This window comes from Acipenser ruthenus, chromosome 5, assembly GCF_902713425.1.
Source record: "Acipenser ruthenus chromosome 5, fAciRut3.2 maternal haplotype, whole genome shotgun sequence".
Lineage (NCBI taxonomy): Eukaryota > Metazoa > Chordata > Actinopteri > Acipenseriformes > Acipenseridae > Acipenser > Acipenser ruthenus.
This window is the reverse complement of record NC_081193.1, coordinates 26,722,899-26,734,692: the sequence shown is the minus strand read 5'-3', so window position 1 is coordinate 26,734,692 and position 11,794 is coordinate 26,722,899. Positions and strand designations below refer to the sequence as shown.

The following is an 11,794-nucleotide window of genomic DNA, read 5'->3' as shown; positions in this document are numbered from 1 at the left end:
TAATTATTATATTGAATTCACTAATTAATGTGTTGTACGTACAAAGATAATCTCCATCATTTACCAGATCAGATATGAGTATTATCCCCCCATCTGTCTATTCTCTTATATACAAGGATCTATTCCTAGATAACACAAATTGATTATTCCAAATTATACTGCTATGTGGAGAAACGTTATGTTTGAAAGCAGTCTTCCATGAGTTGAGAGCTTGTTTATGGAAATTTGAGAGTTTGATGGCAATTTATTACAGTTGTAATTGTAAGATAGTAAAAAATCACATTCTTTAAAAAATGTATTAGGAATCCAGAACCAAGGGGTATTCATAGATACACATTTCATTAATCCAGTTAATCTTAGAGATAGTATTAATTGTCTGGAAGTCCAATGCATTCAAACCACCCTCTGAAACAACATTGGGTTATAGCATTCTGTTTCATATATTCTGTTTTATTTTTCCAGATGATTTAAAACAATAAAGAGTCAATGGATTTACATGTTTTTGTGTCAATGTACAGAGATAGAGCAGGGTAAACTAACCTAGAAATACCTTCAGTTTTGGAAAGTAGAACCCTGCCATAAAGAGTTAAGTCTCATTTGCTTTTTGTATTTTGGTGTTAAAATTCTTAGAAATTCTTTCAGCAGGTGATTTACATACATCAATACCCAGATATTTTGAGTCCTTAATTGCAATGCCATTAATAGAAGACTAGCTTGATTTATGCACTGAAATAATTTCACATTTCTTACAATTGAGTGTAAGACCAGAGGCCTTAGCAAAAAGATCAAGACTCTTTAATGTAATAGAGACCTGTAGCTCATTTTTTAAAGAAAAGACACGTGTCATCTCCTAATTGGCTGATAGCTAATGTGTTGTCACCAATTTTGATACCTTCAATTTCTTAACAGTTTATAACATTCAAATTCAGTAATTTAGCTGCCAAAAGAAATAAAAAACAGGAAATGGGGCAGCCTTGTCTAATACCTCTGTGTATTTCAAATCTGGGGAAAGTACCACATGGTAAAGAAACACTACTGTTAATTCCATGATATAAAGTGTTAATTGTATGTATAACATTTTTACCAAAACCAAAGTGAACCAACCCTCTAGAAATAAATGAGTGGTCAACCGTGTCAAAAGCCTTGTATAAGTCAAGAAAGAGAATAAATATGGGTAACCTAAAATATCCAGCACTAAACGAATGTTATTTGAAACATATCTGCCTTGTAGAAAGCCTGCCTGGGTACTGGATCTTACTCCATGAGGATACGAGTTCCCAGCGACAAAACCTCCCACACGCGCTTCCGGTTCTGGCGCATTGTTCATTTAATCGGATTTCGGATAATATTTATTGGGAGACGTGTTAAAACACGAAGCTGCTATTTATAAAAAGAATGGCAAATTAGAGGTCTGTTAGAAAGTGCTTACACGGGGAGAGGCGCTGGTTAATTAAGTCTTTCTTTTTCACTTTAATGGGCAAGCACAACGTTCCTTCAGTTCTGATGTCAAAAGGAAGCGACGGAACCAGAAGCCCTACTGGGAAGTTTGGAAGTTTTTGTACATTTCCTGTGTGTGACGTCCTCGATTTCTCCATCGCGGCATTTTTGTAATGCGAGCGAAAAAGAAAAAAGGAAAACATTAGGGCTTCCTGTTTAATTATATTGCACACAGTCAAAATGGTATGTTTTAAGCGTGTGTTATATATTTTGGGTATTTTTTTTAAAGTACTAGTTCTATTGTATTAATATTTACTTAGACGAGAAATGTCATATTATTATTATTATTATTATTATTATTATTATTATTATTTTCTTAATGCCAGCCCATAAATACGGGGGGTGGGTTACATAGCAGTGTTACTGCTGGATCTAGACGTTATTCGATTATTCCTTGACATCTGAGAACTGCAGATAAGTTGCACAACCAAACCGAACAAGGACAATGACAGATTCAAGAAAGCCAAAGTCTTCTGAATGTGAACGATTTAGTTTGTTTTCTTGGTTGTGCTGTCTTTTAAAATATCTCTCTTTCAATACATGTAGTTGAAGGCTTTCATTTTTTAATTATTATTATTTTTTTAAATTATTCTTAGGATGCAGATGAACTTCTACAACAGGTTAGTAACATGGTGATCTCGTATACCCCTGTCTCGAACTGCCAACCTACTAATATATAGGTACACCGCTGTTTGTTGCTCTTAAATTATCCTGATTATTTCCCTTTTTGCATAAAGTTCCCTTCTATTTTAAACATACTAAAGTAAATATGGAACACAGAAAGAAAAACAAATCTGTGGAGGATTCTTTGTGTATATACATTTTATATAGGCTTAGCTTTTGTTACTGTATATTGTGTTAATAAAGCCTGAGATTTGGAAATTAAATTATACTTTTTTTCATTATAAATCGTTACTTATTTTAGACCAAGGCTCTGGCGAAGCACATGTCAGTGTACCAACCCAGTCTTGCTCCTGATATTACAAGTAATGCTGCGGTCTCTGAGAGCGCTTTAGAGGAACTATTAAGTGAGTGTGAAGAAAAATGGAAAGAACTTGAAGAGGTATGTTTATTTCTGTCTAATGTTAAACTCTGTCACTGCAGAACAGAATGGGTTTGTGGATCTAATGCAGGGGTGTCCAATCCTGGTCCTGGAGGGTCGCTGTCCCTCCTGGTTTTTGTTTCAACTGTGTCCTAAATTACTTAACTGGACCAATTATTACCAGTTATTGTTCTAATTAAGTAATTTAGGACACAGTTGTAATAAAAACCAGGAGGGACACTGGCCCTCCAGGACCAGGATTGGACACCCCTGATCTAATGGATCTAGACTGTGATACATTCTCAGTATTTATCTGAATGTATTATAAATTGTTTCTTTACTCTTCCAGTTGCAGAATAAGTTAACGCTGACAGAAACAGATACTTTGGAAGACACAGGCTATGAGGTAGTTCTATTAATTTTAAACAAATGCATTCTGAACAATACGCTTTAAATAATAACATGTGAGTTAATAGCTGTGGTGGAGCACAGTTCAGATTCTTGAAACTGAGACCTGCTTGTACAGCTTCATGTAGTGAATCTTGTAAAAAAAAAGGCAAAAACATTGGAAGCTAACTTTGCAGCAGTAAAAGTAGCCCATGAGCTTCCCATGGTATGGAAAAGCTTTTTGACAGTGATAGTTTCTGTTTACTTGATTGTGCTATTTTCTCTTATATAAACACAGATTCTGTTTTATTATTTAAACTGTTTACCAACCCTTTACTGCATGACGTTTTCTAAATATCAAAATATTTAGATATCCGTTTGTAAACTTATATACATAATTTATTTGTAAAATAAGAGGAGGGAGTTGCCCTGGAAACAGACTGGTTCATTATACCATTATCAAAACAGAAACACAATACTGTATTAAGTGTAAAACAGTGACAGCAGGTGACTAGAATGAAGCATCCTTTTTTAGTGCTCTATGCAGTAAAGGGTTTCTACTGATAATTACATGACCAGAGCTTCTGTTTTCTCAGATTAGAAGTAAGAGGAATTAGTTGTTTTTTTCACCCTCTCTGTAGACAGTTTGAATTATGTCCCAGCATGTTTGCCTCGAACAGCCATAGTTGTATGTATATATAGTTATATTCTCCATAACATATGGGTTTTGTAACATCAACATTTAACACAAATATTTGCTTCTCTGCAGTTTTCTCAACTTATGACACATGTGAAGGCTTTAACTGCTGAATTAAACCAGTGGCAGAAAAAAGAACCTGAATGTAAGTGTGTTGGGGAAATTATTTTATTTATTTATTTGGTTTTTTTTTGGGGGGGGGGGGTGACTACTGCTGATGAGAACATTAATAATACAGTACAAAGTTGAATATCTGACCCCCTGTGGACTGGGGTATAGGTGGATATGTGAGTCGGATTTGCGAACATCTATAGAAAATGACATTTACACATGCATAAATAGGTTAGTGAACAAAAACAACACTCAAACTGCTTTAAACACAGGGAAATTCTTTGCTTTAAAAGTAAGCACATTTCAACGAGATTAATTGGGCTACAATACACCGTGTTGCCATGCGGTTTAGTATAAGCCGTCTCCACGCAAAGCTTTTTCTGTTTCCATCGCGGACGCTGCACTTGCTGCCAATACTATTACTCTTGTAGCCTAATTTTAATAATTTCTTTTATTTATTTATTTAGCGAGGCGGTTAATTGATCAGGGCGATTATGTGAAGGTCGGATATGCGACGTTCCACTGTAATTATATTATTTAATATGTAGCAAAAGTAACAAACTAGTAAAAATGTTTACACGTATTTCAACAAGAAGTATTTATCGATGTATTTTAATCTTTTTAATTAAAGTTAAAAAAAACACCAAAAAATATCTTATTTTCCCAGTGCTGTCTAAGAATAATGATGTTCTGGTTGCTGTTGGAAAGGAAGAGGTAGGTTTACAGGGGGATGGGGGGAGATTTAATACAAATACTATAATTTATACTGTGTAATGTAATAGATAGATTTTATTATTATAGGCAGTATAGAAGTGATAACACCTTAGAGTATTGCTATTATAATTTGTTTTCTTATATGGTATGTAGCTAGTAAGGTATCTTACAGTAACATGTATTGTTTTTGATGTGCATTTAAACCCATCACTCCTGCCCTTCCTCACTGTTCATACCAAGAAGCCAACACAATTAGCTACTTAACACTGGTTTTAGGAATATACTTGCATGCTAATTTTCTATGTTTTTATTAATAAAGCCATTGTTTTGTTAGTTGCAGAGAGTAAACAAAGAGCTTGAAATGGTGTTGTCCTGTTGTCAGACAAAGAATGAAAAATTAAACAAAGATTTGAAAAGGTTGGTTACATTGTGCTTTTATTGTCCTTTAATCGTGTTAATTCCATCCAAGAGTGTGTTGCTCAGTTTTATTATACAGGTTTCTTGTAACATGTGCACATAGTAGTAAGTGCTTTTAATTTCACCAAGCCTGAACATTGTGTGCTGTTAACTGTTGACATATCTGCTAGTTGGTCACTGTGATGTTATACTATTAAGGAATACATCTTCTCAATATTGCATCACAATCTACTATTGTTCAAACATTTCTACACAACTGTCATCGTTTATGATGCTTACACTCTGAGTGGATCTTATTGTGATTTAAAATACTGTGTTTTACTTTAAATTTATTTTGAAGTGTTTAAGGTACAATGTCTTGTGATCATAAGCTGTTATTCTGTTCTGTAGACATTTCTTACATCTGCCAGAGAGTGTCAACACCACCTGAGTTGCCTTTTGTAGTGCTGGTAATACAGAATAGGCGTTAACTAGATGTGTCGCTTACAAACGTTGACTGATCCAACTAGTGTTACAATGTCTATGGCTGGCAACTGGAACTGAAGAGCCACTTCTGAACTCAAATAACCTCACTTTCTGGCTTCCCATCATTATTAACCTAGTGTTGTGCATTTTTATGCACAGTGAACAGAAGTGGTTAGAAGAGCAAGAAGAGCTGTTAAAGGCTGTGACTGACAAGGCAGCTGAACTGCAAAATGAAGTGATGGAATTCTCTGAATCAAGGTGTGTGTCTGTTTTATATACTCAGAGACCTACACGTGTGCCAAATTGCGCGGTGGTTTAGTGATGTGTGCAGATACCTACTGGAGATGACCACATTAATTTCACCTTTTGACTTCCTTTAAATCCAGGCCTCCAAAGCTGTAAGGCTTATAAACTACAGTAGTGCCACTTATGTTATGTAGAGTTTAAAAGTTTTGTTCCACTACTATACATTCTCTTTTCTTAATCTACATTGCAGCATATGGGTTACTCATACAGCTACTTTGTGTAGTTTTACACCTGATGTAGAAAGTTTGGTGGGTGCTTAAACATTGAATATGTATCTTATAATCTTTAGAGCGATGCAGGAGCTCAAGGTGAAAATCAATAAAGTTATAGCTTATCGGGAAAAACTGTTGGAAAATCTGGGGGAGTTTATTGAAGAACACTTTCCTCTTCCGCAGCAGCAAAGAAATGCTAGTAAAAAGGTAGGTATTGATCTACCATGAAAGCGATGTGTTCCTTTTTTTATTTCATTAAATTTATTTTTTGGGGGGAGGGGCTTTTAAATTGAATGTAAATGTAACCCTTGGGGAAACTGGAAAGAACGTTTCAAATTTGTATCTTCATTTAGAATGTTCCTCAAGAACCCACTGCAGACCTTATTTCATTGCATGAAATACTGGAGGTAAGACAATTTCCAAAACATCATGTTTTATGTGGGTTATTTTCTCTTTACTGTGATGTCATAATGTTTAGTACATGTTATCAATATTGCATCACAGTTCAATCAGTCTACTACAGTTAATGCTTCTACACAACTGTGCCCCAAGATAATCTTTTTGATTTGAAGGCAATTCAATATATATGTGTTGGTATTTTTGGGAGAAAACTATAATTATATTCCTGCCACTTGCTACTGTATGTATTCTTCTTGTGGTGTTTTCTTTCCAAATACAGCTTCTTATGAACAAGATCTTACAAACCCCTCATGAACCATATCTAACAATTGATAACACCTTTTGGCCACCTTATGTTGAGATGTTGCTTCGATACGGAGTTGCATTAAGACACCCTGAAGATCCAAACAGAATTCGGATGGAAGCTTTTCATCAGTGAAGACGTGATTTAAATTTTTTTTTTGTTTGTTTTTTGGTTTTTTAAACCTGTGTGGGTAAATGGTGCCCGTATTAAGTTGCTTGATCTTAATCTTAGTATAATGCTTTCTGCTGTTAAGTACATATAAAGTGTATTGAAAAAGCACATCATTGTTTGACCTGGATCCACTCTTGTCAAATCCTCCATTCATGTTGTGTCTAGTGTTGACACAATGTCACCTTGTACTGTATGTATTTATCACAAATACATACAGGTATCCTACTTAATTGAATGACCCTGGAGATGCTGACAAGAGTACATCTAGTAATAGTATATTTAATTGTGTATTGTTTTGTGTTTGACTGAAACAGCCAATTGATTTTGTATTTTAAGTCAGCAGTCTGTGTAAGGAATGGGTATAATGCAATAATAAACTTTACTTTAATGTTCTTCTGTTTTTAAATTAAAATTTTATATTTACCAAGAGACCGTGGAAACGACTGCATTATGCTTACTTAACAGGAGACTGCCCAGAGCACACAGAATTGTATTTTCTTTTTTGAGTAGGCCTTGATAGTGATATTATTAATTGTATTTATTTATTTACTTTCAGTCTACTCTTAGTAGTTGTGAAGAAAACCTCCCATTAAGTGCATGATACATATTTAAGTACTATATAGTACACATACATGTAGTCCCTTCAGATCTGTAGACTTGTGTAACCTTTTCTCAGTACTGGAAACATCAAAATAATAAAAACCATCACCCTGTGAATACGGTTATGTTAAATGCGCTTCATGCTGTGGGATTCTTTGCGACATATATTGGCAATATTCTGATTGATGTTAATGTAGTGTTGTACTTGTATTGATTCAGGGCTATGCAAGAGTTCAAATAACGGAGGTTGTATTCCACAACTGCATAGCGAAGCAATGGACTTCCTGGAACGGGAACCAAGTTTGATTCGCCCTTGTTTCCAGCAGTACTACTAGTCCGTCACTCATTTGAGCTCAATGAGAATTGTTTTGCTCCGACCAAATCTAGGGGCTCGTTTCTGTATTGCGAGATCGTAAATTCAAATATGATAGGTCTTTCGATCAGTTATCACCTGACATCTGTGTGAGCAACGTAGAAACGCTATTATAGTACGACATTGTATGACGAGCACCAGGTCTTCAAGTGACCAAATTACAACTACTGTATATAAAAAAAACAAATCACTTTATGTTTTAGTGGGTCACTTGGGATGCACGGCATATGGTTTGGCAACATAAAATAAATACATAAAGAATGACATGTAACATTCTTAATCTGATTGTGAAACAAACCAGAAATCGCGTTTGTATGTAATTCTATAAAATCTTAATACTTTTGTTATTATTATTTCTCTGCTCACAAAGCTAAAACAAAAAAAACGAGTTGTTTTTCAGTTTCCAATTTCCTTTTATAAAAGGAAAAACGATTGGATTGAATGTACACAGCCCAGGGTTGCAACTTGCAGCGCACAACACAGTCAACACCCCTACACAACCCCAACTGGCAAAGTTAGATCATCGATTCACATACTGTATTGTCCCGCCCTTCCACTGTGATTGACGCTCAATCGTGCCAATAAATAAATAAATAAATAAATAAATAACGAAAGGAAATAAATAAATACATACATACATAACATAGAAACATGTATATTTATTTCATATTTTATTTATTTCGTATTTTATTTGTTTATTTATTTATTTCGTTTTTATTTATTTATTACATTTTGGCACGAATTATCCTCCATATTCGCCAAGCACACGGCGAAAAACTTAATTCAGATGTAACAATGGTTAAAAAAAAAAAGTGCTGATGAAAATACAACCGAAACTGGAACTCTGACGACACCAGGATAGGAATAATTCTCAGCTGTGTCACCTTGGCGACCAGGACGCTCTGTTGAAAGACACGGAGACGTAAGCCGCGAGGTAGTTGTAGCAAGCAGACATGGCGGAAAATGCCGAGCAGAACCCGGGTCACCTGAATGACCAAGAGGTACAGCCATTGTAGCAGTGCCTACAAAAAGGTACACGAAATGTTCCTGTCAGTACAACTGAGGAAGTCAGAACCTCTGGTCACTTCATTTTTAAAGTAACAAAAACGTTTATTAACTGCCAAACATGAACTACTTTAGATGTGTAATGGCTGCAGTATAGGATACTGACCTTAGGCTTAAGGTTTCGGTGTTGGGAGAGGACTATTAATTGTTTTATTAACAATAATATGGTAACCAATCAGATTGCAGTGTCCTGACAGGAACATTTGGTGGTACCAATGTAAGGACAGCCCATTGGTAACGTCGGCCGATGTGCGTGGTACGCACACTGCGGCGTGCTATGGAGCAGCATCTGCATAATGAGCCAAATTGGGATTTTTTTTATTTTATTTTATTTTTTTATAGAAAACGTTGACAAAGTTTCTTATTGTCGGATACAATAGTTCCCAACGTACAAATCAAAACTTCAAGGACTAAGCAGTCGCAAAGTAAGCATGTCGCTTCTTGATGACGTCCCTGCAGGCGTTTATTTGAGCTTGAGTCCCTAGTGATGTTTGCAGGAGTACTATTATAAAATAACACCGAACAGGAACATTGACGAGCGGTTCGAGGATGCCTTTAAAATGTTTACGTTTTGCAGCAAAGGGAATATTATTACGCAGAGCACTGCTCGGGGAACCAAGATACGGTTCAGGTAAGAAAGTTACGATAGTTTAGTCAATGTCAATGTTGATCTGTTACGAAACCGTCAGAGTAATCGACTTTTTGCAGTCAAATGTTTATCATTTAAGTGTTATTTTCTGTTAAGATGCTTATGTTTGTCTGTTTTATAACATAGTTTTAAAATAGCAATTAATTCGTAATTGTTAAAATATATATTTTGTTCTGACTGAATTGATTTTTACGAATCTACAGTAGTCCAGGGCTACCGAGTTAGAAAATGTGTCAGTTCATTCAGTAATGCGAGACTCCGTGGCATTAACAAATATTGGAGTTATTTTCTTTTTGTTCAAAAACGGAATAACTATATTGCTTTTATTATTTTATGAAGGTCAAACCTAGCCCCACGACCCATATACAATTGTAATGTTTTTAACTTTTTTCTTTTATGTGGCAACAGGGCAGTTTGCTTCCTTGAGGTTGGCTAGCTCTGATGGGAAATCGGAAGCCAAGAAAACACCACTAAGAACACCAAAAACCCCACAAGGTCGATTTGATGTTCCTGAACAAGCTCCCAAGGAGAGGGATCCTCTGGAAAGTAAGTGCTGTGTTCCATGTGTCGTTTATGATTCATTTTTGGTGTTGTGACCATACAGTTCATATTGGTAATAGTATTATCTATGGTTTATTCATCTTGCATGTTTATCAGTTTGCTTCCTAGTGAAATGGGTAAAGGTGAAACACTTTTCATGCACAACAGAGCTTCTCAGTTCTAATGAGTGTATTTCTTCTTCACATTCACCAAATAAAATAAACTAGAAGTAATATATTTTAATTGTTGATTTCTCTGGCTACTGTTATATTTTAATAAATTGTTGTTTATTTCATTATAGGATTTCCTGATGACATAAACCCAGTTACTAAAGAGAAAGGAGGACCAAGAGGTCCTGAGCCAACTCGATATGGGGACTGGGAGAGAAAGGGACGATGCATTGATTTTTAATCAAACATGAAAGCCATAATATACTTTCATGTCTTGTCTAAGAAATGTTAAGTGAAGAGGATGATGAAATACACTGATCAATTAAAAAAAGATAATGAACAAATCCCCGTTCATTCTGTTTTCAGAACTTTTTTGTTTTTTCCAAAAAGAAAGCAACTCCTCTGTAACAATATGCCTGGTGGAGAATGTGGTAGCGAATTACAATTATATTTTTTAATAAGGGGCTTGCTAAATATTCACCCCTATACCTAATAGATGATGAATTTAAGACTTAACCTATGGTATTACTTAAATACATATTTGGCCTATGGTTACAGACTTCTGAAACACTCATTATGGCCTGGATTTTCCACTGTGGGCAAATTAAGTACTTGCGTCACTACAACTACCTGGTACGTACTGTAGTACCGTTATTTAAATGCACCATATGCAGTTTAATAAAAAAGAAATATAATTATCGAAGCCTTTGGCTATATGTTCTATTATTTTTCTTGTAAGTTATAGTATTTAGAAATGGCATGAAAATAGGACATCTATTTTATTAGGCATTGTGTATATAAAATGGTGTAACAATATAGTTGTATATTGTACTGTTTTTCAGGAGCATCAATGCATTGCCTCTGTACAATAAATGTTAAACTGCAGTAAACAAGTTTTTATTACTTCAATTAATTATCAATTTTTCTCTGAATTTGCAATACACACTGACAGCAGCATAGTCTTGAGTATATAAAAAACGTTTTGGGACCATAACATTCATATTCTCTGTTACACATTCGCTGCTCTCTGTAACAGTAGTTCAAAATAAAAAAATATATATATACTGTATACAATAATTATATAGTGGTGATAAGATCTGAAGACTTTCATAGGATGGATGGTGTTTAAAAATGCAGATATGGTAAAAACATTCTGAGATATTTCTGTGGTTGAGGAAATAATCTTCCCCCAAGAAATGTAGAATCTATATTTGTGCAGTCAAATCTATGCAGTTTATTAATAAACACCCTTTTATAACTGAACTAATAGAACACACAATCCCTTCATTAAGAAGAGGATGGGTCTTTCTATTTCATGAGTTTCTTTTAGTTGCTAAAAAGGCTAAAATGTACCAGTTGTCAAAATCTCCAGGAAGCTCTTCCAATTGCTCATCATGTCACAGACTTGCACGTGTGTAATGCAATGAATGTTCACCTTGAGAATCTTACCAAGTCTATTTCAATTAATTATAAAAACTTTGAGATTCCTGAAACTGATGTTGACTACTTTGGTTCTTAACAGCCTAGAAAAAAAAATATGAATACAAAACAGACTTCAAACCAGTGGGAGTGGGGGAGTGGGTGATATGAGGCAACTGACATTATCAGTCAGAATAAAAGATTTAAAAAAAAAAAAAGCTTTTTAAAAATGTATAGTATATGATTAGGAAGGTTA

The 11,794-nt window shown here is 34.9% G+C and overlaps 2 protein-coding genes and 1 long non-coding RNA gene across 3 annotated transcripts; 2 read left to right on the top strand and 1 right to left on the bottom strand.

Moving 5' to 3' along the window:
• The first annotated feature begins 1,277 nt into the window (after positions 1-1,277).
• Positions 1,278-7,114, top strand: LOC117402754 (centromere protein K-like). Its single transcript, XM_034004190.3, has 11 exons — positions 1,278-1,680; positions 2,094-2,117; positions 2,423-2,560; positions 2,889-2,945; positions 3,696-3,768; positions 4,402-4,448; positions 4,783-4,865; positions 5,490-5,588; positions 5,926-6,055; positions 6,202-6,255; positions 6,528-7,114. Exons 1-11 carry the CDS (start codon positions 1,678-1,680, stop codon positions 6,684-6,686), a joined length of 867 nt encoding a protein of 288 aa, XP_033860081.2. The 5' UTR covers positions 1,278-1,677; the 3' UTR covers positions 6,687-7,114.
• Positions 7,115-7,257: 143 nt separating this feature from the next.
• LOC131737107 (uncharacterized) lies at positions 7,258-8,966 on the bottom strand. Its single transcript, XR_009328679.1, has 2 exons — positions 8,867-8,966; positions 7,258-8,717 (listed from the first exon to the last, which is right to left on the bottom strand). It is a non-coding gene; the product is annotated as an uncharacterized LOC131737107 (long non-coding RNA).
• Positions 8,967-9,191: 225 nt separating this feature from the next.
• Positions 9,192-11,028, top strand: sdhaf4 (succinate dehydrogenase complex assembly factor 4). Its single transcript, XM_059023919.1, has 3 exons — positions 9,192-9,391; positions 9,818-9,955; positions 10,251-11,028. Exons 1-3 carry the CDS (start codon positions 9,310-9,312, stop codon positions 10,358-10,360), a joined length of 330 nt encoding a protein of 109 aa, XP_058879902.1. The 5' UTR covers positions 9,192-9,309; the 3' UTR covers positions 10,361-11,028.
• Positions 11,029-11,794: the final 766 nt, after the last annotated feature.

Bases quoted from the DNA above. Each gene is read 5' to 3' on its own strand.
- LOC117402754 (XM_034004190.3), top strand. The intron at 2,118-2,422 runs GTTAGTAACATG...TACTTATTTTAG, and splicing joins CAGATGAACTTCTACAACAG to ACCAAGGCTCTGGCGAAGCA. The intron at 6,056-6,201 runs GTAGGTATTGAT...ATCTTCATTTAG, and splicing joins AAAGAAATGCTAGTAAAAAG to AATGTTCCTCAAGAACCCAC.
- sdhaf4 (XM_059023919.1), top strand. From the start codon at position 9,310: ATGCCTTTAAAATGTTTACGTTTTGCAGCAAAGGGAATATTATTACGC. The intron at 9,392-9,817 runs GTAAGAAAGTTA...ATGTGGCAACAG, and splicing joins GGAACCAAGATACGGTTCAG to GGCAGTTTGCTTCCTTGAGG. The intron at 9,956-10,250 runs GTAAGTGCTGTG...ATTTCATTATAG, and splicing joins GGAGAGGGATCCTCTGGAAA to GATTTCCTGATGACATAAAC.